This window comes from Podarcis filfolensis, assembly GCF_964270895.1.
Source record: "Podarcis filfolensis genome assembly, chromosome: 12".
NCBI lineage: Eukaryota > Metazoa > Chordata > Lepidosauria > Squamata > Lacertidae > Podarcis > Podarcis filfolensis.
This window is the reverse complement of record NC_139614.1, coordinates 11,447,534-11,475,505: the sequence shown is the minus strand read 5'-3', so window position 1 is coordinate 11,475,505 and position 27,972 is coordinate 11,447,534. Positions and strand designations below refer to the sequence as shown.

At 44.8% G+C, this 27,972-nt stretch overlaps 1 protein-coding gene across 1 annotated transcript; it reads right to left on the bottom strand.

The window, feature by feature from the left end:
• Nucleotides 1-5: 5 nt before the first annotated feature.
• Nucleotides 6-27,326, bottom strand: TGM4 (transglutaminase 4). Its single transcript, XM_083577999.1, has 14 exons — nucleotides 26,578-27,326; nucleotides 21,349-21,528; nucleotides 20,472-20,578; nucleotides 19,027-19,156; nucleotides 16,390-16,508; nucleotides 13,722-13,829; nucleotides 12,228-12,402; nucleotides 10,625-10,763; nucleotides 10,202-10,305; nucleotides 8,681-8,932; nucleotides 7,157-7,459; nucleotides 4,807-4,976; nucleotides 3,236-3,372; nucleotides 6-839 (listed from the first exon to the last, which is right to left on the bottom strand). Exons 1-14 carry the CDS (start codon nucleotides 26,591-26,593, stop codon nucleotides 698-700), a joined length of 2,082 nt encoding a protein of 693 aa, XP_083434125.1. The 5' UTR covers nucleotides 26,594-27,326; the 3' UTR covers nucleotides 6-697.
• Nucleotides 27,327-27,972: the final 646 nt, after the last annotated feature.

The window sequence follows — 27,972 nt, the reverse complement described above, 5'->3', positions numbered from 1 at the left end:
CAGCATGCAAGAAAATATTCTTTTATTTTCACAAGCAGACTGTGCACTAGCCTATTCTATGCAACTAAAGAGTGTGTACATTTACAAATCTCACGTCTCACGTGTTCTATTTTTTGCTCTTTGTACCTCGTTTTCTGACTTCGACTGTGTAACAGTACTTATTAAAGAATCAATATTTTCATCTCACACCTGCTGTTTTGTCTTTACTTGCTGGTGGTTGTGATGATCTTTCTTCCCCCTCTGTATTTTGGGGCTCAGTTTATAGCCGCACTAGTTTGCTTTCACGTTCGTAATGTACTGCAGTTGGGCCTACAAACGATGTGAAGTAAGAAAATGGCAGAAGTAGCCACATACACCAAAAGAAGTAAGAAGTAAAAAGGATGCTGATGTTACACAAAGCTCAAAAGTGCAGGCAAAAGGAAAACAGAGGCAGCTCTAACCCACTCCAGAGTTCACAGATCATGCTTTTAGTTACCATAAGCTGCTAAATCGCCACACATGCAAGAACAGATTTGAATAATCTCTATTAAATTCCCATTAGCTAGAATCAAAACAGCTTAAGCCACTTTAAAGTCCCTTAATATCGCATTTATGTCTCTCACTCTCCTATCTTTGGGCACATAATCAAGACTTCAGGCAGCGTCAACAAGGCTCTTTCATTGCACACACCGCCACTGACACCGTTTTGGAATGACAGCTACTCTGTGATTGAAATAATCTTTTCCGCAGTTATTCCTTTCAGCTGGGTGGAGTTCAGTTTGGCCACAATCTTCTTCAGCCCGGCCCTCCTTGGTGCGCACACAATTTTTGATTTAAAGATGCCACCCGGCGCTATGTCCCTACAAAGGATAAAAAATAAAATGACAAAGTCACATATCATAGCTCTTTGTGTGCTAGATTCCTTGGGGGAGTGTATCCACAATCAAAAGCCCACGCGAAGGAGCTCCTACAGAAGTAGGATTGCCGTTTTGGTGCTCTCCTCGAATCAGGAGAGGAATGAAGAAGAAAATGCCTGGAAGTGGCTTCATGAATTGCCGTACTTTACAAGGCAACACTGGGCTTGGGTGGTAATGAGGTGGGGAAAACTGATTGAGGGCTCCATGTCATGTTTGCGAGCTACGTGGCAACCACAACATGGTGCGCGTGAATTGTGTGAGATATTTGGATCTGTCAAACTGGGTATCTTCCAGTCCAGGAGACGATGAATGAGAGATGTTGCAGAGATGTCTCTCTGCGTCAGGTCCATCATTTACTTTAAAGTTATACAGGGCTTGGGAACGGGCACCTTAAAGAATGCCAACTCCTATATCACCCTTCCTGCAGTCTCCTTTGGAGGCCCATCTCTGGGTGCCCTCACTTTTAGAGATGGGGCAGCTTTAATTGGGGAAGACCACCTTCTTGGGTGAGGAGCTGCAGCTGGGAAACTCCTTCGGGAGACTAATACGCCTGTGTGTGTGTGTGTGTGTGTGTGTGTGTGCGCGCGCTAGGCAAAGGCCTTTTTATTTAAAAGCTTCTTTTAAATAAACCTTTGCTGCTTTTTACTTGCCATTTTGGGACGCAGGTGGCGCTGTGGGTTAAACCACAGAGCCTAGGACTTGCCAATCAGAAGGTCGGCGGTTCGAATCCCTGCGACGGGGTGAGCTCCCGTTTCTCGGTCCTGCTCCTGCCAACCTAGCAGTTCAAAAGCACGTCCAAGTGCAAGTAGATAAATATGTACCGCTCCGGCGGGAAGGTAAATGGCATTTCCGCACGCTGCTCTGGTTCGCCAAAAGTGGCTTAGTCATGCTGGCCACATGACCCGGAAGCTGTACGCCGGCTCGCTCGGCCAATAAAGCGAGATGAGCGCCGCAACCCCAGAGTCGGTCACGGCTGGACCTAATGGTCAGGGGTCCCTTTACCTTACTTGCCATTTTATCTGTTTGTGGTGTTTTATAGATTTTTAGAATTATGTTATTTGCCAACTGCCTCAGGAATATTCATACTGAAGGGCTGTACACAACTCAATAAACAAATAACCAACAGTCGGACTAGTCTTGGAGAAATGATGCTAGACAAGTCCAACATGGCACTTCTTAAGTTCTTAATGGTCCATCTGGTTCATAAAAGGTAAAGGACCCCAGGATGGTTAAGTCCAGGCAAAGGCGACTATGGGGTTGTAGCGCTCATCTTGCTTCAGGCCGTGGGAGCCGGCGTTTGTCCACAGACAGCTTTCCGTGTTATGTGGCCAGCATGACTAAACCACTTCTGGTGCAACGGAACACAGTGATGGAAACCAGAGCACACGGAAACGCCGTTTACCTTCGCACCACAGCAGTACCTAACTGCTAGGTTGACAGGAGCTGGGACAGAGCAATGGGAGCTCACCCTGTTCTGTGGATTTGAACTGCTGACCTGATCGGCAAGCCCAAGAGGCTCAGTGGTTTAGACCAGGCATGTCCAACAGGTAGATCGTGATCTACTGGCAGATTGCGGGGTGTTCCTGGTAGATCTCTGCCCCTCAGTGTTCCCCTCCCCCCCCAAAAAATACTCAACAATTCGGCTTTCCCAAAAAAGCTCAGCAGTTATGGCTTCCCAAAAAAACCTCCACAATTCTGGCTTCCTAAAAGAAGCTCAACAACTTTGCCTTTCCAAAACAAGATCAACAGCTTTGCCTTTCCAAAAAAAGCTGAACCACCTCAACAACTCTGGTAGATCACTGCCAGTTTTTTTAATACTGTGAGTAGATTGCAGTCTATTGGGAGTTGGACATCCCTGGTTTAGACCACAGTGCCACCTGCATCCCTTTTTAATGGCTGTATGCGGCTCAAACAAATAACCAACAGTCTGGCTAGTCTTGGAGAGGTGATGCTAGACAAATCCAACATGGCGGTTCTTTGGCTCTTAATGGTCCAACCTCCTGTTCTCACAGGGACCATCCGGATGCCTGTGGGAAGATGCAAGCAGGACCTGAGGACGACAGCATCCTCCCCTTCTGCAATTCCCAGAAATTGGTACCGAGAGGCATACTGTCTCTGATGGAGACAGAACATAGGCATCATCATCTTGATAGCCTTGTCCTCCATGAATTTGAGTAATCCTGTGAGTGATTACTGCAATAGAAGGGGGGGGGAGAACTCTTACAATTTGAAGTTCTAGACTGAACTTCTCCTTTAAGGTCCAGGGGAGGAGGTCAGAGAGACAGTGCCAGCAAAACAGTGCACAGCATGTAGCCCCCTTTTAGCTGCATGCACCTTACCCCTGATCAAACGTTTCCATCGTAAAGATGCCAAGGCCTTCCACGTGCAGTTTGCAGTTTTCCAAGGGAATGCACAATGTGTTCTTGAAAATAAACGCACAGGTAAAATCCTGGTTGATCTTTGCAGTGTCTGCCATCTGCAAAAGAAAGAAGGGCCGCTGAAGAACGGATTCTAGATGACGAAAGGAAATGTCAAGTGCATGCAATCCATGTTCATATAAAAACAATAGGAAGGTTAGGATTGTGAATGTTCACCATCCACAAACAGCTGCTGCCGGCACAACACTGCGGGAAGAGGGAGCTGGGTTAGGGTTGGTCATCGTGGGGAGTTGATTTGAACTGATTTTAGAATGAAATGATTTTAGAATGTTGTATCATTTTACTGTTGTTAGCTGCTCTGAGCCCGGCTTCGGCTGCGGAGGGCAGGATATAAATAATTTATTATTATTATTATTATTATTATTATTATTATTATTATTATTTAAATATGTGTGTCTGAAATAGTATGGGAGAACAATCCTGAAGCCATTTTGACTCTCTCAATGACCTCAAATATTCCTCTGCAGTAAGGGAGGCAAATAGGGAAAGCTTTCCCATTTGTCTTTTTGCTTGCAAATCCCATCTTAAGAGTGCATTTGTGTATGAATAGGGTGAGCCTGTGACCTGGATTCAGGAACTAAAGTATTAACCATCACAAAATCATGGCCAGACTGGCCAGGTAATACAATCAGTGACCATTATCAGGTATCCTGGCAGGCAGGATTTCTGCTGTAGACCACCTCCTGTGATGTCTTTCTGCTGTAGACCGCCTCCTTCTGTGATGTATGTATGATGTTTTGGGGTGGTGGTCTTGGGCTACAGGGTGGGCAATTTCAAAAGTCTATATAAGGGCTTGCGCACCATTGTTTGGGGTTCTCCCTCCTGCGTGTGGTGAGTGGGGACCCTGTTGCAACAGTTCCTTTAATAAAAAAGAGGCTTACTAGCCGCTTTGCTTCTCAATATACTCTGGTTGGCCTCTGTTTTCTCCTACCAATAGGAAAGCCACTTAAGGACTCTATACAGGCTCCGGAATACCCCATAAGGGAAAGGGAGCAGTTTTTCTTATAACACTTGCCTCTCTTTCCCCTCCAGTCACCCTCCTAGATGGCTGGGTAAGTACTTTAAGTGTGTGATTTCCTTGTTCTGACAATGTGTAGATGCAAGGTCTGCTATGAAAGGGAGTTCCACTGGTTTGGAGAGAACTATAACCTAGCAGAAGTCAGTTCCTAGTGGCCAGTTCTGGGACCTAGACTGACTGGGTGCACTGAGCCACCGTCACTCCAAAAGTAAAACTTGGAATTATTATGGGTCTTGGGGCCACAACACACTTCCTCTGAGCCCAATTCCTGCCCCATCTGAACAGATGAGGTAAGTGGAGCCCTAAGGCAGCAGTGTTTACGCTGCTAACTAATATATATAATTCAGTGGAGCCCCTATTTATTTTATTTATTTCTCTTTCCAGCTCATCTGCTCTCGGGTTTTACATTAAACTGACCACCCTGCCCCGAGCTAATATTATTTTAACTTCTTACCTCCACTTTCAGAGGTGGGTACTTGAAGGTTAAAGACAGCTCTTCCGTGAGCTTCTCGTTCGTTTCTTGAACCTCAGCAATAATGTTGACATTGACCAGAAGTTCATCCTCTATTGACATCAGTGCTTTCAGGTAAGCATCAGCTGCTATTTTCAGAGGGATGGAATTAACTGCACCAACAGAAAGAAGAGAGAGCTAGGAAGAGAAACAATGCAGAAGGAGGAAGCCCGCGGACCTTGCATATGGGATGGTGTTATCAAGACACAGTTATAGCATTTTTAGAGATGGAAGGGACCAGAAGGGTCAAACCCATTTTCAGAGTTGTGAAAAAATAAAATCAGCATTAGAGTTTCCTCCTTTGTGTTGAGCCCACCCTCCAAAGCTGGCTGATTGATGCTCCAGGCTTGCCAGCAGGCTCTTCTGAGTTGGGCCAAACTCTTACCAATGGCTCTAAGAAGAAATGTTTCCTGGAGCAGCAGCCTCAGCCCCTTCAAAGCTAAGAATTTGTTGCTATCTGTCCCCACCTTCTTTTCTTTTTTGTTTTGACTGGGTTTCTACATTTATCCTCCTCCTGGCAGGCAGAAATTCAGCAGGTGGGGAGAATTGCCTTTCAGTATTGTTGCTGGATTGTTTGCAGGTACTGATAGCTTCCGTTTGATGATTGTAATGGGTCGCTTTGAAGTCATTTATTTACCAGGTAAAGTACTGTATTTTTCGCTCTATAGGACACACCCGACCATAGGACGCACCTTGTTTTAGAGAGGGGAAACAAGAAAAAAAATATCTCCCCGTCTCTGCTCAGCGCCCCTTCAGCGAAGCGGCAGGAGAAACAGAGCCCCTTCCATTTCTCCTCCCGCTTCGTTGAAGGGGCGCTGTGCAGCTCTTCCTCTCTGCTGAAGCCGGGAGAGTCTTGCTCTCCCGGCTTCAGCAAAAGGAACCCGAAGCCTTCGGAGCGCAGTGCGAGTTCCCGCTGCGCTCCGAAGGCTTCAGGCGGCTATCCCTGAAGCCTGGAGAGCGAGAGGGTCAGTGCGCACCGATCCCTCTTGCTCTCCAGGCTTCAGAGAAAGCAACGCGAAGCCATGGAGCGCGGGGGGAACTCTCCCTCTGCGCTTTGGAGGCTTCGCGTAGCTTTCGCTGAAGCCAAGGAGCCTGCATTCGCTCCATAGGACACACACACATTTCCTCTTCATTTTTGGAGGGGAAAAAGTGCGTCCTATAGAGTGAAAAATACGGTAATCTTTAGCTTCCCAATCCCCGACACACCCCAACCTGTCCCTTATTTTGCCGAAAGGTGGCAACCCTATTCCTCAGTGCCTCCCGCTTCCAACTGGAAAACACTACAAATAAACCAGTGAGAGAGTGAAAGACCTGGAGAGAGAAGGGATATCACTACAGTGGTAGAGCCTTGCCTGTAGAAGGTCCCAGGCTTATTCTCTGGCATCTACAGAACCCTGCCAGTAACCCTGCAGGACCACTGCAAGTCAGTGTAGACGATGGGTAGGCAAACTAAGGCCCGGGGCCTGGATCCGGCCCGATCACCTTCTAAATCTGGCCCGCCAACAGTCCGGGAATCAGCGTGTTTTTACATGTGTCCTTTAGAATGTGTCCTTTTATTTAAAATGCATCTCTGGGTTATTTGTGGGGCATAGGAATTCATTCATTCCCCCCCCCCAAAAAAAATATAGTCCGGCCCCCCACAGGTCTGAGGAACAGTGGACTGGCCCCCTGCTGAAAAAGTTTCCTGACCCCTGGTGTAGAAATTACTGAGCTAAATATAAAAGGTAAAGGACGCCTGGACGGTTAAGTCTAGCCAAAGGTGACTCTGGGGTTGTGGCGCTCATCTCACTTTCAGGCTGAGGGAGCCAGCGTTTGTCCACAGACAGCTTTCCGGGTCATGTGGCCAGCGTGACTAAATGGCTTCTGGTACAACAGAACGCCGTGATGGAAACCAGAGCATACGAAAACGCCGTTTACTTTACCGCCACAGCGGTACCTATTTATCTACTTGCACTGGTGTGCTTTCGAACTGCTAGGTTGGCAGGAGCTGGGACAGAGCAACAGGAGCTCACTCCGTCGTGGGGATTCAAACTGCCAACCTTTTGATCGGCAAGCCCAAGAGGCTCAGTGGTTTAGACCACAGCGCCACCTGCATCCCTTTTGAGATAGATATACCAATGGTCTGACTTGGCATAAGGCAGTTCTCAATGTTCTAACTCTGCAAAAGGAGCTCTGTACATTGCTCAAAACAGCTGTGTTTTTAGCAGGGAGAGGCTCTCCTGTAGAGAAGTGGGCAGCGGTCATGGCATCAAAAAGCATGTGGTTTAGAACAGCCGTTTTCAGGTATACACACCTGCCTTGTCTTTTGTTTGGATAGTCTGTTTGATGGTGGCAAGGCTGGCCTCGACTTTCCCAGTATATGATTCTAACTGGCACGATGCTGCAACATTGACTGTCCAGGCACCTGCAGACTCGTTGGTTATAATAAGATTCAACTCAATCGGCTGCCCCGGCCACAATTCTTTTTCTCCTTCCATTCCAAGTTTCAAGTTAGCCTTGAGGGGTTCGGGGGCAGGTGTCACTTCACAGATTCCCAGATTGTTAGACTGCAGATAGGAGCAAGCCGTCTCCACAGCTTTCCTTTCCTCGGGACTCTCTGCAAAAACAGGAAAGCGGGGAAACAATTGACCCTGGCGTCATTGGAAACATTTTTCATTGTCAGCTGCATGGCATGGCCAGAGCAAAAATACCCTTTGTTTTGGTCAAATATAAAGAGCATGGCAGGCCATGCTCACTCCCTCAAGATGAAGACATGCCGTCTGAATCTCTATCCAAAATATTTTATGAGTGTGTATAATTTCTGACTAAGGGCACTTCAAACACTACCTGTTAGCCAAGTTTCTGTGAAGTGTAGAGGATGGCAAACCCAAATTAGTTACCTGACAAGCATGGCTGAGAGATATATCCTGACAAGACAGAAGTACTGTTTTGGGGGAACATGGGCTGGCAGGTATGGAGGACTCCTTAGTCCTGAATGGGGTAACTGTACTCCTGAAGGACCAGGTGCCCAGCCTGGGAGTTATTTTGGACTCAACTGTCCATGGTGGCGCAGGTCAATTCTGCGTCCAGGGCAGCTGTCTACTAGCTCCATCTGGTACGCAGGCTGAGACCCTACCTGCCCGCAAACAGTCTCGCCAGAGTGGTGCATGCTCTGGTTATCTCCTGCTTGGACTACTGCAATGCGCTCTACGTGGGGCTACCTTTGAAGGTGACCCGGAAACTGCAATTAATCCAGAATGCGGCAGCTAGACTGGTGACTGGGAGCGGCTGCCGAGACCACATTACTCCAGTCCTGAAAGACCTACATTGGCTCCCAGTATGTTTCCGAGCACAATTCAAAGTGCCGGTGGCTCACCTTTAAAGACCTAAACGGCCTCGGCCCAGTATACCTGAAGGAGCATCTCCACCCCCATTGTTCAGCCCGGACACTGAGGTCCAGCTCCGAGGGCCTTCTAGTGGTTCCCTCATTGCGAGAAGCGAGGTTACAGGGAATCAGGCAGAGGGCCTTCTCAGTAGTGGCACCCTCCCTGTGGAACGCCCTCCCATCAGATGTCAAGGAAATAAACAACTATCTGACTTTTAGAAGACATCTGAAGGCAGCCCTGTATTGGGAAGTTATTGATGTTTGATGTTTTATCGTGTTTTTAATATTCTGTTGGGAGCCGCCCAGAGTGGCTGGGGAAACCCAGCCGGATGGGCAGGGTATAAATTATTATTATTATTATTATTACCCAAGAAGCCTCCATCTGAAATTACTAGTCTGTGTGGAAAATAATCATTTACTCCCCTGACAGAAAATACTTTGTGTTTTGGTCACCTTCAGGAAATTTGTATTGGCCTGTGATGTCTTCACGAGTGTCCTTCCCAACAGCTTTGGTGCTGATACTCTTCCCTATTACTTTGGTTTCTTCACGCAGTTTGGTGTATGTTTCCTTGCCATCCACATTCTTTACAAGCCAAAAGACTCTGTCTGCATTCACTTCAGCAAACACAAACTTGGAGTCATAGGGAAGGTAGACTTCTCCCTTTCTGATTGCATTTACTGGAGTAGGGCCACACTGGTAAATCCCTGTAAAAAACACACATACACAACCTACATCAGCTGTTTTACTATTTGTATGTTCACCCAGAATTCCCAGAATTCAATGACAGCTAAATAATAGCAATAACTAATCTAAAATTGCAGCTCCTGGTGTGCTATGTTTTCAATTAACCTTCACTGTCATTTGCAGGTCTTTGTCACCTGCAGTTTTGCATCTATGAAAATACTTGGATCATGTCAGGAAGTCCATAGAAGTTGTCTGTTCTAAGATTATACTGAGCTGGGTCTCAGCATGGTAGAAAAGGTGGATATTAGAATATGTTGTTGGGACACACCACTGTACCACATTTTCATAATTCACGTGACTAAACAAAACTTCATGCATGGAATCATATGGTGTATTGGGTTGTGAATTCAATTCTGAGAAATCCCAAATTCTGAGACAAACTGGGTGACTTTGGAGAAATTCAGTGATCAATGCGATGGTCACCTCCAGGCTTGACTACTGTAATTCGCTCTACGCGGGGCTGCCCTTGAAGCTGTCCCAGAAATTCCAGTGGGTGCAGAATGCAGCGGCGAGGCTCCTCACGGGGTCCTTGCCATGGGATCACATTCATCCAGTGCTTTACCAACTGCACTGGCTGCCGGTGGAGTACAGGGTCAGGTTTAAGGTGCTGGTTTTGACCTTTAAAGCCCTATGCGGCCTAGGACCCTCGTACCTATGGGACCGCCTCTCCTGGTATGCCCCGCGGAGGACCTTAAAGTCCATAAATAACAACACTTTGGAGGTCCCGAGCCTCAAGGAGGTCAGATTGCTTTCAATTAGGGCCAGGGCCTTTTCAGCACTGGCCCCAACTTGGTGGAATGCTCTGTCACAAGAGACCAGGGCTTATTCCAAGATGAATCAAATGCACTTCAAGGCATCTGCAACTCACTAAATCTGCTAGCTAAACTTCAGGGCTGCCTTGAAACTGCAGCAGTCCAGAGAACTCAAGACTGTTTCTTTAAAATTGTTACATATCCCAAGCTCTCCGTATAATGAAAATACCAGAAGGCGAAGATGGGCAAGAAGGGGGTTTGGTCTGGGGACTGACAGCTTTAATTTTCAACCAGGATATACTATCATACGTGGTATTTTCAAATAAAAACACTGAACAAATCTCTTTACTTCCAAACTTTGAAGAGTTCCCTTGCATGCGCATGCACACCACACACACAGCACCTGTCTGTCTGAAATTTGGCAGGCTTCATCTGCACAAAAGACATCCATGCCTGCAAATTTCAGCCAAGTCTTACCTTGGCTCTTTTCCTGAGGGGTGGCATCAATCGCCTGCCAGCCATCAAAGCCCTTTGGTAAGTCCGGCCTTTTCATCCAGACATCGTTCCATACGTGGAAGTTCCTGTATTCAGTCAGGTTTCAGAATTAAAATCAAAAATTATCATCAGCTGTACTTCCATGATCAAACAGACATTAGAATTAGACGGTATAGGAAGGCATAAATAGTAACTGGCCATCGATTTAACAACTCAGTGTAATCTGCAGAGAATGCTAGGTGATGAATTTCTAGGCATCTCAATATATGAAACTAGACCAAGGATTGGGTGGAGAGGATCATATTAAATGCTATAAGGGTTAGGCTCTCAACTTCCGCCTTGCAACTATTTTTTCCCTACGAGTGGGAATTTCAAAAAGAGTTAGTAATCTGTAGCGATGATTACCAAATTGAGTCTGTTGTTAGATTCTCCATTTTTCCTCCGTTTTCATTCAAGTAAATGTCAACTTTAAGATTTTCCTCTGTGTCGTGAGCTGAAGCAAAATTGGTCACGCTCCTGGCTGGAATCCCCAGGCTGCGCATAACTGAAATACAGAGAAGGATGTCGGCTCCAGATTCAGTTGGCTCCCTTCAGCCACACTCAACACCCATTAGAGTTCAGATTTTTTAAATTTTTTTTAATTAAATACGTTTTTTTTCCTTTAAACAAATACATTTTATTAAATATGTTTTTTTTCCTTTAAACAAATACATATAAATATAGACATCCAAAATTACAGAGGAAAATTCCTCAATAATAATAATAATGAAAAAAGCTAAAAAACTACAAAAAATATCAAGGTACATGGCATAAAACATAAGCCATTATGGGAAAGAAAAAAGAAAAAGAAAAGAAGAAGAAAGATGAGAAAAAAGAAAAAGAAAAAAGGGGGGAGTAAAAAAAGAGAGAAAAAAAGAGGAAGATGAGCCAAAACACAAGAAAGCTCATCTATTGTACGCTTCTGTCAAGGTCACAACAGATCATTATTCTTATCAATTCTCTCTATCTGCATTCCAAAGAATCCCTCATCTTGGTTTCAGGGAACATTTCTCTATGCGGTATCAAGAGTTCAGAATTTAATCAGGGGGAATATTCCAAGGGATAAGAATGAGCTCTGTTCCCAGAAGGAGATATCAGGTCGGGCTGGAATAGGAGGGCAAATGGCGCCATGACCTCAATGGTGCAGTTGTACAACAGTTTTAGAAAATCTTCAAACTTAAAAATATAAGGAAAGCCCTGTAGGATCAGACCAAATGTCCATCTAGTTGGGGAATCTCCAACCTGATGTCTGCAGACACCATGGCACCCACAAAGGTCTTCCTTGCTGCTATTGGGCACTGGGGAGGGATTTGGCAAGAGTGGCTTCCCTGCTTGTTTAGTGGCCCATCTTATTTCCTTGCTTGTTGCCCACCGGGTCTGTGGAGCTGGCAGCAGGTAGAGCTGGCAGCAGGCACCACCATGAAGGGAAGGACAGGGAGAGATGTGTGTGTATTTGAGTGAGAAGCAGAGACGCTTGCGTGTCTCTGACCTGCGCATGTGCAGCAAGTGAGTCTGTGTGCAAGAGAGATAGCAATGTGGCTACCTTGTATACTTTTCCTGGTACAAGGCAATGATCCCCTTTGACCTCTGCAATCAGGACCAGTGGGACATAGCTGACTCCTCACAGAAAGCATGAGATAGTCCTTGGGGTAATGGAACAGTAGTAATGGTACACTACATGCAGTTCCCCTCACAGCAGCCATTTTGTGGCACAACATGGCAGCCATTTTGTGAATGGCGCCCATAGCACTTCCTCAAAATTTGAAATGTGCCCACTGGGGTCCAAAAGGTGGTCGACCCCTGACCTAGTGCGACACCCCAAGATATTAGTGGGGAGCCTGCAAGCTTGGTTTGAGGGAAACAGCCCCACTCTTATTTCCCAGCTTATTGTATTCTATCCATCAAAAGCAGGCTGCTCGCAAAGATGGAGGATTTTGTTATTGAATTCCCTCCAAGATGCATGCCTCACCTGTGGTAAGCACTCCAGAGAAAACCCAGCACTGACCATACAAGACACTTTTTTTCGTTCTGTAATACTGCTGCAAAATAGGGACACTTCCTGTCCAGGCTAGAGGTGCTGTACCACCAGTATATTTCCCTGACCAGCTTGCAAACACCACTCCACGATCATCCTCGGAGTTAACCTAAAAAACAAACAAAGATAGCAGAACCATACAGCAAAACCCCTAAATGGCTTTGTTTACCTGAAGGAGCGTCTCCACCCCCATCGTTCAGCCCGGACACTGAGGTCCAGCTCCGAGGGTCTTCTGGCGGTTCCCTCCCTGCGAGAAGTGAGGTTACAGGGAACCAGGTAGAGGGCCTTCTTGGTGATGGCACCCGCCTTGTGGAACGCCCTCCCATCAGATGCCAAGGAAATAAACTATCTGACTTTTAGAAGACATCTGAAGTTTTTAACGTTTGATGTTGTGTTTTAATTTGCTGGAAGCCGCGCAGTGGAAGTGATATACAATGAATTGGGGGGAAAATGTTTAAAATAACATTTGTCAAAAAACCAGAAGCTTTTCTACTAGGAATTACATGTTCTGACATTTCAAAAGACCAGAAAAAACTGTTTATATATGTGACAACAGCTGCAAGGATACTACTAGTCCAAAGATGGAAAGAACCAGCAGTCCCAGCTAGGGAAGAATGGCAAGCCAAACTGCTGGACTATGCTGAAATGGCAAAACTGACTGGGAGACTCAGGAATCAAGAAGATAACGACTTTAAAAAAGAACTGGGAAAATTCATAACTTACTTAGGAGACCATTGTAAACAAATAAAAACATTAGCTGGACTTTAAAAATGACTTGCAAAGAAACGAAAGACATGGATAATTTAGAGAGATGAAAACTGTGGAGAACGTAATGATATTTAGCTTTAAAAAAATATTTTAAGGACCCATGCAGGGGGATGGGGGAAGTCACGAGATTCAGAGAATCTCATATATGGATATGTTAAGAGTTTTTTTCTTTTTATTATTTTAAATTTGTTCTTGTGAAAACCAATAACAAATATTTCCAATAAAGAAAAAAGAGGGGGAAAGCAAGCCGTGCAGAGTGGCTGGGGCAAACCAGTCAGATGGGCGACATATACATTTATTATTATTAATTAATTAAATTTCTACCACTGAGCTATGGCTCTGGAAGGCCACACACCAGTGGCGTAGCGTGGGTTGTCAGCACCCGGGGCAAGGCAAGTAATTTGCGCCCCCTAACCTGTGGATTTGCGCCCCCTAGCCCGTGGATTTGCGCCCCCAACCCTAACCCCCAGATGTTGCGCCCGGTGCGGCCGGCCCCCCCTGCACCCCCCACGCTATGCCACTGCCACACACTCCCTATCGCTGTATTATGCTATGGCCACGACAGGTGTACAGGGCATGATCTGAAGCTACTGGGTAAGATTTCTTGTCCTAACCCCAAAGAATCCAATCTTGAGTTAAAAGATACATTTCAGGACTTACCAATGCTGACATGGCCCTGGAGATGATCACAGGATCTTTCTTCGCCTTTGGTTTGAGCTGGCTTTTGTCCAGAAGGTACATGCAACAGTCCAGAACATCTTCCTCAAACTGTTTTTGAGACAGAAAGCAAAGTCTTACATTTAAGCTGCGCACCGCAGGAAAAACAAACTAACAAACACCCTTTCCTTCAATTAACACAGCATAAAACTGCTGCTGAGATGTCAATACGTCATATGCAAACTTCAAATGAATTCAATGCTTGCGAAATGTGCGGTGTTGACACGCAGAAGGAAAAATGGGACTGTCTCTTAAATCATTGCCGAACGATATTTAATCGGCGGCCTTGACAGAGAACAGCAGTGTCTGGAGACAGACATGTCATGCATCCACAGCAGTGACCACAGGTGAAATGACTGCTGGGAGGAGTACAGAGAGAAGAAATGCCATGTTGCATCTGTAGCTGTTAAACCAGATGCTTTCATCTGCCCCAGCTGCAACGAAACATGTCTCTCCCGTATCGGTCTCTATAGCCACACCAGGTGCTATAACTCTCCAATGGTTTGACTTCACCCCCCAAAAGTAGGTTGCCATTGGGGGCCGAGGGCTCTTCTTGGATTTTTTAAGCATTAAAAAATAATAATTGCCCGGGCATTTTGCAGATTCACCGAAAATCTGCCCGGACAGCATTTTGCAGCCAGATTCCTGGGAAAACCCAGACATACGGCAGCCCTACACAAAGGTGTACTCCTCCATTGTCTCTTAAGGCAGATGGATGCCAACAGATGCCTACATAAAGCATTTGAGACACACAACAACTCTGAATGTAGAAAGGGGTCTTTTCTTTCCATGCACAAAATACAGCAGTGCATCACACAAATTCCGTCTCTAAAGGCTTTCGAAAAGCCTGCTGAGAATTGTTGGGTGTATGTCAATATGCTACTGCCCTCTACTGGTAGGAATACAATCTGTTTAAATGCAAGTTTTCAGAGTTGCAGAGTTGCAAAGGGATCCTAAGGGTCATCTAGTCCAACCCCCTGCAATTCAGGAATCTCAACATGTGGTCCCCCATCCAACTGACACGGTATTGTGTAGATGTGGTACAAAAGCAGACACTGGTGAGTGTCAGAGGCCAAAGCCTATTGTTTACCCTCAACACATCCTCTATTATCCCCATTGGCAGGGCATAATATAATAATAATAATAATAATAATAATAATAATAATAATAATAATACAGTGGTACCTCAGGTTACAGATGCTTCAGGTTACAGACTCCGCTAACCCAGAAATAGTACCTCAGGTTAAGAACTTTACCTCAGAATGAGAAAAGAAATTGCAATGCGGCGGCAGTGGGAGGCCCCATTAGCTAAAGTGGTACCTCAGGTTAAGAACAGTTTCAGGTTAAGAACGGACCTCCTGAACGAATTAAGTTCTTAACCTGAGGTACCACTGTAATAATGATGATGATGATGATGATGATGATGATGATAGTTGCTGTTCTATCAACAATGCTGAGGCGTAATTTCCCTGGGCTGCGTACAAAATTTTAAGTTGTGCAGGGGGTCAGGGGATGCTGATCAAATGTTGGGAGGAAAAACAGAAAATGGGTTGGTGGGGTTGGAATGAAATATCCTGAAGTGAGGCATGGCTCCTCAGTGTCTGCAACACTGAGCAAGAGCACTCCAAAATGCTGTTTTGTTGCTGCAGGCTTCTCTAATAGAGGACTTAGGTTTTTGAGTGCCTGGAAGTAACGTGGGGCTACCCTAAAAACAGGGGCAAACGAAGGCGTCGTGACACCCGGGGTGGGGCGTCGCTACATAGGGCGCATGTGCGGCATTGCTACGTACGACGCATGCAGCATATGTAGCGACGCCGCACATGTGCTGCACATAGCGGTTTGCCAGCGCTGCTGCTCCAGCGCCGTATGGACGGTGCCGGAATCCCTCCGTCGCCGCTACAGCCGCGAATGGAGGTTCCTCTACATGCAGCTGTAGTGGCAACAGAGGGATCCCACCGCTGTTCGTACGGCGCTCGAGCGGCGCCGGCAGCAAACCGCTATGTACAGCGCATGTGCAGCGTTATCATGGTGCACGCGTGCAACGCCGTACATGCGCTGTTACATAGCGGTTTGTTGCTGGCGCCAGGATCCTCTGCTCGCGACTGTTGTAATTTAGATATTATATTTTATTTGAGGAATCATTGGGCAACTTGTTAAGTTGTGGGTGAACATATCAGACGACACAGCGATTCTTCAAACAGCTCTTGTTTATTCACAGGCCAGAACAGAACAGAACTGAAGGGTTCAGCCAGCCTGCTTATATAGAGCTCCACTACAACGCAACTGTAACACTTTCTGTAACTATCCAATCACTGAACATCACTTTCAATCCCTTATTTGCATATGTGGACCTGAGTGAAAACTATCTACAGTATCCCCCTGCTGGCCCAGGGTGAGAACTTCAGTACATAACACAACTGCAACAAGTGAAGATGTCCTTTCCCCCCTCCCCATGCCCCCACTCCTGAAATTCCTCTCCTCCCATCTCAAAAAACAAACAACCCCAAGCCTAAACAGGATTCCAAGGCTGCTGTTTGTGGTTGCTGGAACCTCACACAGAAATTGCAACCTGCTTCCATCCAGACAGAAAGAGAAACATGCAAGTCTTTACCTGCCCAAAATTCCATGGTCTTCCACGTATCATTTTTGTTGATCCAACGTAGAGATAGCCGGTGTCATTGAGCACGTACTCGGCTCTTTCAGCTTCACCAGGCATGAAGACAGAATCCGCTAAAGAAAATATGTGTGTGTGTTAAAAAAAATTTTCAGGAAGTCTAACTGGGGAGAAACTGGGCAAACGACATACTTGCGGCTTTCAGATAGTAAGAAACGGATGGATAGACAGATAAGAACACTGATGGGCTCAAAACTATCAATTTGCGTTCTGGCTTTCCAGTCCCAGCTATGGATCCCATCCACATTAACAAAATGGCCCGCTATATATATTTCTTTTTCTCATTATAAAGTATGTTCAGTGCTTTTTTGGGGGGATACTCAACAGTATGAAGTACCAACACGTTTTTCTAGAAGAAAAGCATTGAATAACAAAGATAAAGGACCCCTGGACAGTTAAGTCCAGGCAAAGGCGACTCTGGGGTTGCAGCTCTCATCTTGCTTTCAGGCCAAGGGAGCCGGCGTTTGTCCACAGACAGCTTTCCAGGTCATGTGGCCAGTGTGACTAAACTGCTTCTGGCGCAACGGGACACCATGACGGAAACCAGAGCACACGGAAACGCCATTTACTTTCCCATCGCAGCAGTACCTATTCATCTACTTGCACTGGCGTGCTTTCGAACTGCTAGGTTGGCAGGAGCTGGGATAGAGCAACGGGAGCTCACCCCGTCGCGGGGATCTGAACCGCTGACCTTCTGATCGGCAAGCCCAAGAGGCTCAGTGAATAAATCTCTTCTTGAATCAGATATAGAATCTGACTCTTTTTTCTTTACTTTCCCCTCTTTTTTTGCACTTAACTTAGCTGGTTCTATTTTTAACTTTTAGAAGTCCTCTGTATTGGACTGATGAAGACATACACAGAGAAATGACAGGAGGAATGATGAGGGGCTCGGTGTGGGAGACAGAGAAAAAGGGATCTCCCAGGGTGGGAGGCTGGAGGAAGAAACAAAAGTTCCCAGGTGAGAGCTGGGAAAGGTCTACTTTTCTGTATATGGATAAATTATATTGTGATAGAGAGTTAGTTGTTAGTTAGTTAGTTAGTTAGTTAGTTAGTTAGTTAGTTGTTAGTTAGTTAGTTAGTTAGTTAGTTAGTTACAGTCATACCTTGGGTTACAGACGCTTCAGGTTTTTTTGGGTTGCGGAGCACCGAAACCCGGAAGTACCGGAACGGGTTACTTCCGGGTTTCGGTGGTCGCGCATGCACAGAAGACCAAATTGCACTTTGTGCATGCGCAGATGCGCTGAATCGCAACCTGCGTGTGAGCACACCTGCCGCTGTGGGTTGCGGACACTGTGGGTTGCGGACATGCATCCCACATGGATCACTTTTGCAACCTGAGCATCCACTGTAGTTCCTTCCTTCCTTCCTTCCTTCCTTCCTTCCTTCCTTCCTTCCTTCCTTCCTTCCTTTCTCTCTCTCTCTCTCTCTTTTATCCCTTGCCTCTTTATTTTTTGGTTTTTTATCTTTCTTTCTCTTGTTTTGGCTTTTCTGTATCTTTTCCCTTTTTAAAAGATTTGTTTGGCTTTTATTGTACCTCACGTTGAAAACTTTCAATAAAAATATTTACCAAAAAAGAAAAGGGAAAAAGAATCTGCCTCTGCTGGATTCACTCCATCCATGACTTGGGGAGAGGCTGCCTAACTCACTCCTGTGTGCACACAAAGGACATTGCTTTTCTCCAGAAACAGCTCCCATCTGGGTAAGGGCTGAGCCTTAGTTTCACCAGGGCTTTTTCCCCCCAGCCGGAACTCTCCGGAACTCAGTTCCGGACCCTCTCAGGTGGGCGCCATTGCCATTATAACAAGGGAGGCGTTCATGGTGAATTATGGCACCTCTTTTTCTAGAAAAACAGCACTGAGTTTGAGAGTGGATGAATGGGAGCATGCACACCAGAAAGGGGAAAATATTGCTGCTTTTCAGAACTAATTCTGCCAACTGTTGTGCATGCTGAAAGCATGACCCTTTTGTGGCAGTTTAACCTGAGGTACATTTGGCTGCAAAGCAGACAGCCAATAAAACAGATCGGATCCCCAGTAGCAACTATGCCATTTATACCCGCCCCCTACTACTGGCTCTGTTCATTCACAAGCACAATATTTTCAAACAAATTATTGGAACAGAGCGGTTGTTATCCACTCATCCCAAGAGAACGCCAAATAAAACTCTTGTCTCCACAGCATTCAAAGCAGATGGATGCTGGGAAATGTACTTTCTTAATGGTTTTAGGAATGGTGGCTCTGTGAGGGGAAAACTACAACTCCCAAGATTCCATGAGAGACATCATGTGTTTTAAATGTCCCACAGGCAGGGTTTTATGGGCAATTTTTCAGTGTGTTGAAATGTACCCCTGCTTACGTTTAAACCGGGTTGCAATAATTATACTATGAGCAGCAACAGAAGGAAGTTTCATAACCTGATGACCTCATTAAAAAATATCATACACCTCATAGCATCACTGCAAAACCAGCTTTCATTGCATTTATGAGGAAAAGAGCTAAACAAGAGAAACATTTTTTAAAGTTAACCTTATATTATAGCAATATGAATTAAATCTCATTAGGTCACATTAATTACCTTCGCACCAGGGATTGAACAAAACGTAGACACATTTTTTATCAGGAGTATAAACACTAGGTCCCGTGATCACATTTAGAAGATACTTTCCAATAATTGCATCTGCTGGACTGGTTACAACTATGCGGCACTAAGAAAAACACAAGAACATCATAGGGCTATAATAGTACACATGATAATTAGGTATCCCCATTATTCCATTTAAATGCGAACACACCCTAGTCCAGATGGTCTAGTGTCTTAGTTATTAAACAACCAGCTTCCAGAAAACATGGAACAAGCAAAACTAACATTAAAACCATCTGCCCAATTTATTTATTTCATAAAATTAACGCACCAATTGATTGTAAAACAAAAAAACAAAAAACAAAAACACCTCAAAGCGGTTTACAAAAATATTCTGGTTAAAGAGACTGATAAGAAGTCTACTACAGAATATGCAGTACATTTTTTCTGGAAGGACACAGGGGTACATGTACCCCTAAACATTTTGTGACTAGATTCTTCTCTACCACAGTGAACTGTCAGTTCTGTTGCTACCCCTGATGGCGGCCTCATTTCTTGTCATTTCTTGTTTCCTGAGTCTCAGACAGAAGCGAGCGTTTAATGTGTGAAGCAGTGTGGGATGTGGATGTGTGGTGTTTTACTGATGAAAGTTTGGCCTCTCTGAGGGGCAGTATTTCGATATGAGTAGGAAGATGACTATTTTTGAAAGGATGACATCTGGCGATGGACACCAACAGCAAGCAGAGAATCGGGAGAAGTTACTGTGAGCTGTCAGCTGTGTAATATGAGGTAACGCATGTTCTTTGCAATTTTGTCCATCTATTGTATTTATTTTCCCCGATTTGAACTATAAAATGGTGATTTTATTGAGTCAAAATGAGAGTACCCCTGAACGTTTTCTAAGAAAAACAACAACTGAGTATATGCAACACCACCCCTGTGGTAACAGTTAAGAAATGAAGTGGTTTACAGTAATTTAGAATAGCAACAGTAAACGGGTTAACATTAGCTGTTTTTTATGGTTGCATTTATATTTGTAAGCTGCTTTGAACAGCTCCTTCGGGGAGGAAGAGCAAAGAACTATTACTTCCCACAATCAATTGGACCAGCTGTTTTAGCAGCCTGAGTGCTCACTGGAAGGACAGATCCTGAAGCTGAGGCTTCAATACTTTGGCCACCTCATGAGAAGAGAAGACTCCCTGGAAAAGACCCTGATGTTGGGAAAGATGGAGGGCACAAGGAGAAGGGGACGACAGAGGACGAGATGGTTGGACAGTGTTCTTGAAGCTACCAACATGAGTTTGACCAAGCTGCGGGAGGCAGTGGAAGACAGGAGTGCCCGGCGTGCTCACCCTGAAGAGCAATTTAAACCACTTTCTGTGTGGTGGCCATAAAATGTAAATAGCCATTTCAGTCTAGGCTATCCCAAACATATGTACCTCCTTCCCATTTGTTTGACAAATCTTGGCATTCCAGGATTGATCTGTCTGTCCTGATCTTGCATTCATGGATAGAAGAGTCCCATTGGACTGCATTGGTTTTTCACCTGGAAGGAGACAAATTCACAAAGAACAACATCAATAAATTCCCCCCAAAAGTGTCAGCAGCGAATATGACAATAGCCTTTGTTTTCAGGCTCCATCTCTGAAGCATTTTCTACTGCGCAGAGAAGGATGCAAAATAATTTTGCTAAGTGGCTTGCGTGTTTCCTCTAATGCAACAGTCCCAGGAGGTAAGCAGTACATTGTATTCACAATCTCTTTACCACACAATTTGGCATCTGATGTAGAATCACAAAACCCTCAATTAAACAAAGCGTTCCTGTTTCTAATCCTTAGAAAAATTAAAAGCTTAGCAGCGTGTGTTGTTCTTTCTGTACTCAAGAAGTAGCGTGGCTTCAAAGATTTTGATGTTGTTACATTGCTAAAGCCAAGCAAATCTCAATGTGATCAGTTCCTGGAAGAGATTCCCGCATTGGACTAGAAGACCCTTGGGATCCCTTCCAATCTATGATTCTATGGTAGTCTACCTGGAAGAGATTACCTGGGAAATCAGTGGAATAATAAACGACAACATGGATCTCCAGCTCTGGTTCCCCGCTTGAGTTCCATTTCTTTTCTCAACACATATAAAAATATCCGCATTGGAAGCCATTCAGAAAACCAAACAAATACTTTCAAATTTTATTGAACTTGCCCACCGTGTCTGCCTGACCCTGATAGCAGATTGTGGCATCTCTGAAGGACAAATGTCTGAATTACTCTGCTGTATTCCTAGACAACCTGGGAGGAATCAAGCCATGTTTTGCTCGCTTACCAATTGTGAGCTGCAGTGTGACTTTGTCATTGTTGTTCAGCTCCCTGCTTAAAGTCAGCTTCAACTCAAAAGGCTGCCCACGTCTCACAATCAGGCTGCCGTTGTTGTAGTCGCCGGTGTGATGGAGGCGGGTATTCTGCTCTCGGAGGAAATCGATTCCAGTAACCTTCAGCGGATCACCTGGAAAGGATGGCAAAGAATTGTTATGTACTGAAGTTCTCACCCTGGGCCAGCAGGGGGATACTGTAGATAGTTATGCAAATAAGGGATCGAAAGTGACGTTCAGAGATTGGATAGTTTTAGAAAGTTGTTACAGTTACGTTGTACTGGAGCTCTATATAAGCAGGCTGACTGAACCCTTCAGTTCAGTTCTGTCCTGACCTGTGAATAAACAAGAGCTGTTTGAAGAATCGCTGTGTCGTCTGATATGCTCACCCACAACTTAACAGCAATATAATAATAATAATAATAATAATAATAATAATAATAATAATAATAATTTATACCCTGCTACTCTGGCTGGGTCACCCCAGCCACTCTGGGCGGCTTCCAACAAAATATTTAAAATATCATAAAACACCAGACATTAAAAATTCCCTGTGCAGGGCTGCCTTCAGGTGTCTTCTAAAAGTCGGATAGTTGTTTATCTCCTTGACATCTGATGGGAGGGCGTTCCACAGGGCGGGTGCCACTACCGAGAAGGCCCTCTGCCTGGTTCCCTGTAACCTCACTTCTCTCAGTGAGGGTACCGCCAGAAGGCCCTCAGAGGTGGACCTCAGCCTGAACGATGGGTGGAGACGCTCCTTCGGGTATACTGGGCCGAGGCCATTTAGGGCAATGGTTTTCATGTTTGCCTGCGTATTAGGGGAGGCTGGCGTCTCATTCAGCTTGGTGGTTTCTGAAGTTTAAAGGCAATGTTCTACTTTAACATAGTGGATCGACGGACAGAACGTATGATTTGCTTGTGTCACTCAATGCAAGACAGAATATAAATCTTTCATTCCGCTTACGATGACATTTAGTAACACAAGCAGAAAGTTTAAGCATGCTTTCTATTTTTATGGGCAGAGACTGACTCGCTGTCTTTAGCAGCAGAAACCAACAGGAGTAGGTTTTAGCAATGCAATGCAATGCAATGAATGAATGAATCTTCATTTGCATCAGCCACCAGCCATAGCAATAAAACAAACAAAATGTGGTATACAGAAGATAAAGGTAACAAGTCAATTATATAAAATACATTTTGGGGGTTTGGATCAATAGTCAAATAATGGAACTTATTCTAATTGCCCCGGAATAGGGTACCAGAGAGTCAAGATGACTAGGTGGAAAAAAATCATACCACGGGCAAAGTTCCCTTATTGTGGGCAGATTGTTCTGTCACTCGATATCATATAGGCGCTGTCTAATTAAATTGCTTACTTTACTAAAACCCAGCGTGAGTAGCTGTTGTGGTGATAAACCACAAGAGTGAAGTTTTTGGTAGACAATTTTAGTCCAGGAGCTCTTAGCAATACAATGTTCTTGGCCATTTGAAAGAAAATGGATGGGCCCACACATCTCAGCAAATGAGCAACAGGTAAAGGTAAAGGGACCCCTGACCATTAGGTCCAGTCATGACCAACTCTGGGGTTGCGGTGCTCATCTCGCTCTATAGGATGAGGGAGCCGACATTTGTCTGCAGACAGCTTCCGAGTCATGTGGCCAGCATAACTAAGCCGCTTCTGGTGAACCAGAGCAGCGCACGGAAACACTGTTTACCTTCCTGCCGGAGCGGTACCTATTTATCTACTTGCACTTTGATGCACCCCATCGTGGGGATTCGAACTGCTGACCTTCTGATCGGCAAGTCCTAGGCTCTGTAGTTTAACCCACAGCACCATCTGTGTCCCTGAGCAACAGGTAGCTCTAGCCTATTTCACGGATAGGCAAAAGACACCTGCCAGATAAGAGTTAGACTACAACTTCCATCAGCTCCATCTGATACACAGATTGTCTCACCAGAGTGTTGCATGCTCTAGTTATCTCCTGCTTGGACTACTGCAATGTGCTCCACGTGGGGCTACCTTTGAAGGTGACTCGAAAACTACAACTAATCCAGAATGTGGCAGCTAGACTGGTGCCTGGGAGCGGCCGCCGAGACCACATAACTCTGGTCCTGAAAGACCTACATCGGCTCCCAGTACGTTTCTGAGCACAATTCAAAGTGTTAGCACTGACCTTAAAGCCCTAAATGGCCTCAGCCCAGTATACCTGAAGGAGCGTCTCCACCCCCACTGTTCAGCCCGGACACTGAGATCCAGCGCCGAGGGCCTTCTGGCGGTTCCCTCGCTGTGAGAAGCGAGGTTACAGGGAACCAGGCAAAGGGCCTTCTCGGTAATGGCGCCCGTTCTGTGGAACACCCTCCCACCAGATGTCAAAGAGAAAAACAACTACCAGACTTTTAGAAAACATCTGAAGGCAGCCTGTTTAGGGAAGCTTTTAATGTTTAATAGATTATTGTATTTGAATAGTCTATTGGAAGCCGCCCAGAGTGGCTGGGGAAACCCAGCCAGATGGGCGGGGTATGCATAATAAATTTATTATTATTATTATTATTATTATTATTATTATTATTATTAATTCCATCAGCCACAACCAGCAAGGCCAATTGTCAGGGATGATGGGAGTTGTAGTCCAACAACATCTGTAAAGAACCACTTTGGCTCCTGTTCTGAAAGAGTTCATCCTCTGCCATTTTCTACCGAGAATCCTCCTCTCTTCTTCACACCGTTGGAGAAAAAATTGACCCAGAACACCCCAGATTTCGGTTGTCTCTGCTGGAAGAGATACTATTTCCACTTATGCCAGTGTAGCAAATGTGGCAAAGATTGGGCTGCCAATTTGGTGCCCCCTCTCTCTTTTCTTTATATATAGAAGGAAGTTGATTAGCTTATGTCTGATATCACCTTTATACCGTACTGGCCCGAATATAAGCCACACCCAAATATAAGCTGTACCTTTAAAATTCAAGGGGGGGGGGAGAAAAAAGACAATACCCGAATATAAGCCACTCCCTTAAAATTCTGCAGGCACTCACACCCTTCCGTTTTACCCTAGGTCTGTTTCAGCAGCGATATCGTAAAAGCCCATTTTTGTAAGGTTGTGAATTTAAGTTGCACTTTAACGTTTCACGGTTGACATTTTTGAAAAAGAAAAGAAAACTAAGGCTTATATTCAGGCCAATACGGTAATATCACCACAGCTGAAGGAAAGCAGGAAATAATAAAGGTGCCCCAGAAATATCCTCTAATCAAATGCCTACCGCAATTGTTTGCTCATTACAAAGTGGAGAAGTTCCTTTTAAAGGAAATAAAAAGGGAATTAGTAAAGGCTTTCTTCTCTGTTAAGCAAACAAGAACAGGAAACAAGGGGTAATAATTTGGCGTGGGGAAAATGTGTACAAGAGGAATTTATTCTCTATGGCTAGTCATGCATGATGCGCTCCTCAAAAACTGCGTACACTGTCAACACCGGGGAATTGTTTTCTACGTCAATGGACACTTAGCCTGCATTCTCCATGGGCAGATTTCAGGTGTGCTTTTGAGCCTCTCTTCATCTTTTGACGTGCATATGTGAAAGACAGGTTACTTCTACTCTAGCCCTTTTCTCTGGAATTGCCACAACCGGCTCCTAAACCTTTTACAGAAAATCTACGCAATGTCATTGTGACAATTATAGTGTTTTCTGCGTTTCCCCCCTAATTCCCCCCTCCAAAAACCCCTGATTTTATTTTTGCAATAAAACACAACAGTAGTTGAAAGTATGTACAGGAAAGCACTATTGCAGTTTCAAAGAGCAACTGTGCTTTTTGTGCTTTTAATTAAATGATTCCTGTTCGCTTTTTTGCTTTTTACTTGGCATGCATGCTCATAAAACCATTAAAAAACTATTAGTAATGCTGATAAGAAAATAGGACCTTTACCCTGTTTCCTTGATAGCACAAGGATGGAAGAACAAGGAAATCCCAACGAAAGAACAGTGGCCAGAAAAATTGACAGAGCTGGCTAAATTGACATACAAATTGTGGGACAAGGACAACTGTGACTTTAAGGAAGAATGGGAGCTTTCTACAAATTATCTAAAAAGACAACAAAATGAATTGGATTCCTTGGCAGGTTTTGAATAAGCATACACAAATTTATTGGTTGATAACATGGCAGATAGATAATGTAAGGATATGTATAATTTCATAACATGCAGAGAATAATATGTGCTGAGAAATCAGAGAGAGGCGCTGAGGGAAGTCTTTTGGGGGGAGGAAGGGTTTGAAGGGGGGAGTGGAAAATAATGTATATGATATGTTTTGATAATTTGTTATGTTGAAATGGCTAATAAAAATATTTTTTTAAAAAAAGAAAATAAGACCTTTACTACATAGTAATATACATGAAGGGACACGGGTGGTGTTGTGGGTTAAACCACAGAGCCTAGGACTTGCTGATCAGAAGGTCAGCGGTTCGAATCCCTGCAACGGGGTGAGCTCGGTCCCTGCTCCTGCCCACCTAGCAGTTCAAAAGCACGTCAAAGTGCAAGTAGGTAAATAGGTACCGCTCTGGCGGGAAGGTAAACGGCGTTTCCGTGCGCTGCTCTGGTTCGCCAGAAGTGGCTTCGTCATGCTGGCCACATGACCCGGAAGCTGTACACCAGCTCCCTCGGCCAATAAAGTGAGATGAGCGCCGCAACCCCAGAGTCGGTCACAACTGGACCTAATGGTCAGGGGTCCCTTTACCTTTAATATACATGAACCCAGTGCTTTTTTCTGGGGGAATGTGGGGGTACACATACCCCTAAACATTTTGTGAATCTAAGTTTGGCCTCATTGAGGGGCAGTATTTCAACATGAGTAGGAAAAGGAGAGTACCCTTAAACATTTTTTTTTAGGGGGGGGGAAGCACTGCATGAACTGCACAGGCTTTTTAACCGGTCTGTTAGTTCTTTTAGAGTATATAGCACAGGGACACAAACTTAAAGGGCATTATACCCATGTTATCTGAAGATCAAAGAGCAGCATTCCAATATTTATTAAACAATTATAGCTGTTGGCTCTAAATCTCAGGAGCTGATGTGCCCATAAATCCTCAGCAGTAAACTCATAAAATCATTTCATTGCAGGTTGTGTTACCCAGGGCTAGAAGTAAAGAGGAAGAAATCAATTCGAGGAGAACTAAACATCCTTTATGTACTTACCAGCTGCTTTGCTCATGGTTTCTCCTGGGCTCTGCTTCTATAAGATTTGCACAGGCAGGAGCGGCCGGTCCCACGTTTTTCTGACTAGGCTGAAGGAAGCTGCCTCCTATTTATCAGGTTCTTTGAGGTGTTAGAATGCACATTGCAAGGAGGTGGGGCTAGGAAAGAGGAAACTGAAGTGCAAGAACAACTTTCAAAGTTTGCAACCAGCACAAAACTATCCTAAGTAGCCGAAAAGACATGTGCCAATTAAGGCTGTGACAGGTGGCTTATCTGAAATCAAGTGAACGTCACTCACATGCCTTGTCTTTTCATTCCCAATTTGGATAAAATGGACTGTATCAAAATGGCCATCAGAAGAGCTTTACTCCTTAAGAGAACGTCGTTTCTCCCATTAAGTCAAAGGTTTGGTTGAGTTATTGGTTTAATCAACTGCTCTGGTCATGGATTTTAGTGGCGTCAGAATCAAGGACTTGCTAAAACTCTATCATCCTCATCTGTAGCCAGTTGAGGCTGAAAGCAGAGGAAACCTGCACAGATATTTATTTAAGGTTGGCATTTTCAAATATAGAATATTTTATTCCTTTTTGTTAGTTGCTTTGTCTTGCCCAGGGCAACCCAAAGTGACTTACAGCCAAACAGACAAATGCCCCACACATAGATACTTTAAAACCAGGAGGTGGTGGGAATAAAAATTAATTTCTTCTTCCCTGAGTAGTTCAAATTTCCTGCTCAACCCAAGCAAAATACATTGGGGTGGTAAAATCATGGTGTTGTTAAGCTTGACCCACTTCTCAGACCGGTAAGAAACACAAGGGCTGCAGTGATTACCTGAGTTTTATGTGGTTTTCTTTGGAAGAGAGTTATGGAGGTTTATAGCAGTGTTAGAAGCTCAGATATATCATCTAGGCTCCAAATGGCTCCTTAAACCAGGGTTACAGTTGCCGAAATGAAATGCCTAGTTGCCATGTTTGGGCCAGATGGTTTGAAAGTTGTATTTTTCAATACGACTTTTGGGTTCCTGAAATTCATTCTGATTGTGTAGATAAAGTATCACAGATAGAATTCGAAAGGATGTGTTGCTAGTGTGTGGAAGCAGTCAAGATCCAAGGATGTCCAGGCATGCGCCTCCAGATGGTGGAGACGTCGGGCACAATCCCAGCGCCTGGCGATCTTCACTTGGTCGCAAGTGGCTGAAAGCAAGATTCAAAATGTACTTGGCGAATTTCGAACCCTGTTGTTGTTTAGTCGTGTCTCACTCTTTGAGCGCTCCAGTTGGAGAGCAGCCTTTACCAGAGGTGTCGTGGGCTTTGAAGACACTCAAACTCAAGATGAAAGGGAGAAACGTGCTAAGAGGAAGGCACGCTTGGCAAACACTCACTGTGATCAACTCCC

What these genes read in the sequence shown, in the direction of transcription:
- TGM4 (XM_083577999.1), bottom strand. An exon ending in CTAACAACAGACTCAATTTG is followed by an intron (nt 10,306 to 10,624) that starts GTAATCATCGCT and finishes GACTGAATACAG; the next exon opens with GAACTTCCACGTATGGAACG. An exon ending in ATGGAAACGTTTGATCAGGG is followed by an intron (nt 840 to 3,235) that starts GTAAGGTGCATG and finishes TATCCTTTGTAG; the next exon opens with GGACATAGCGCCGGGTGGCA.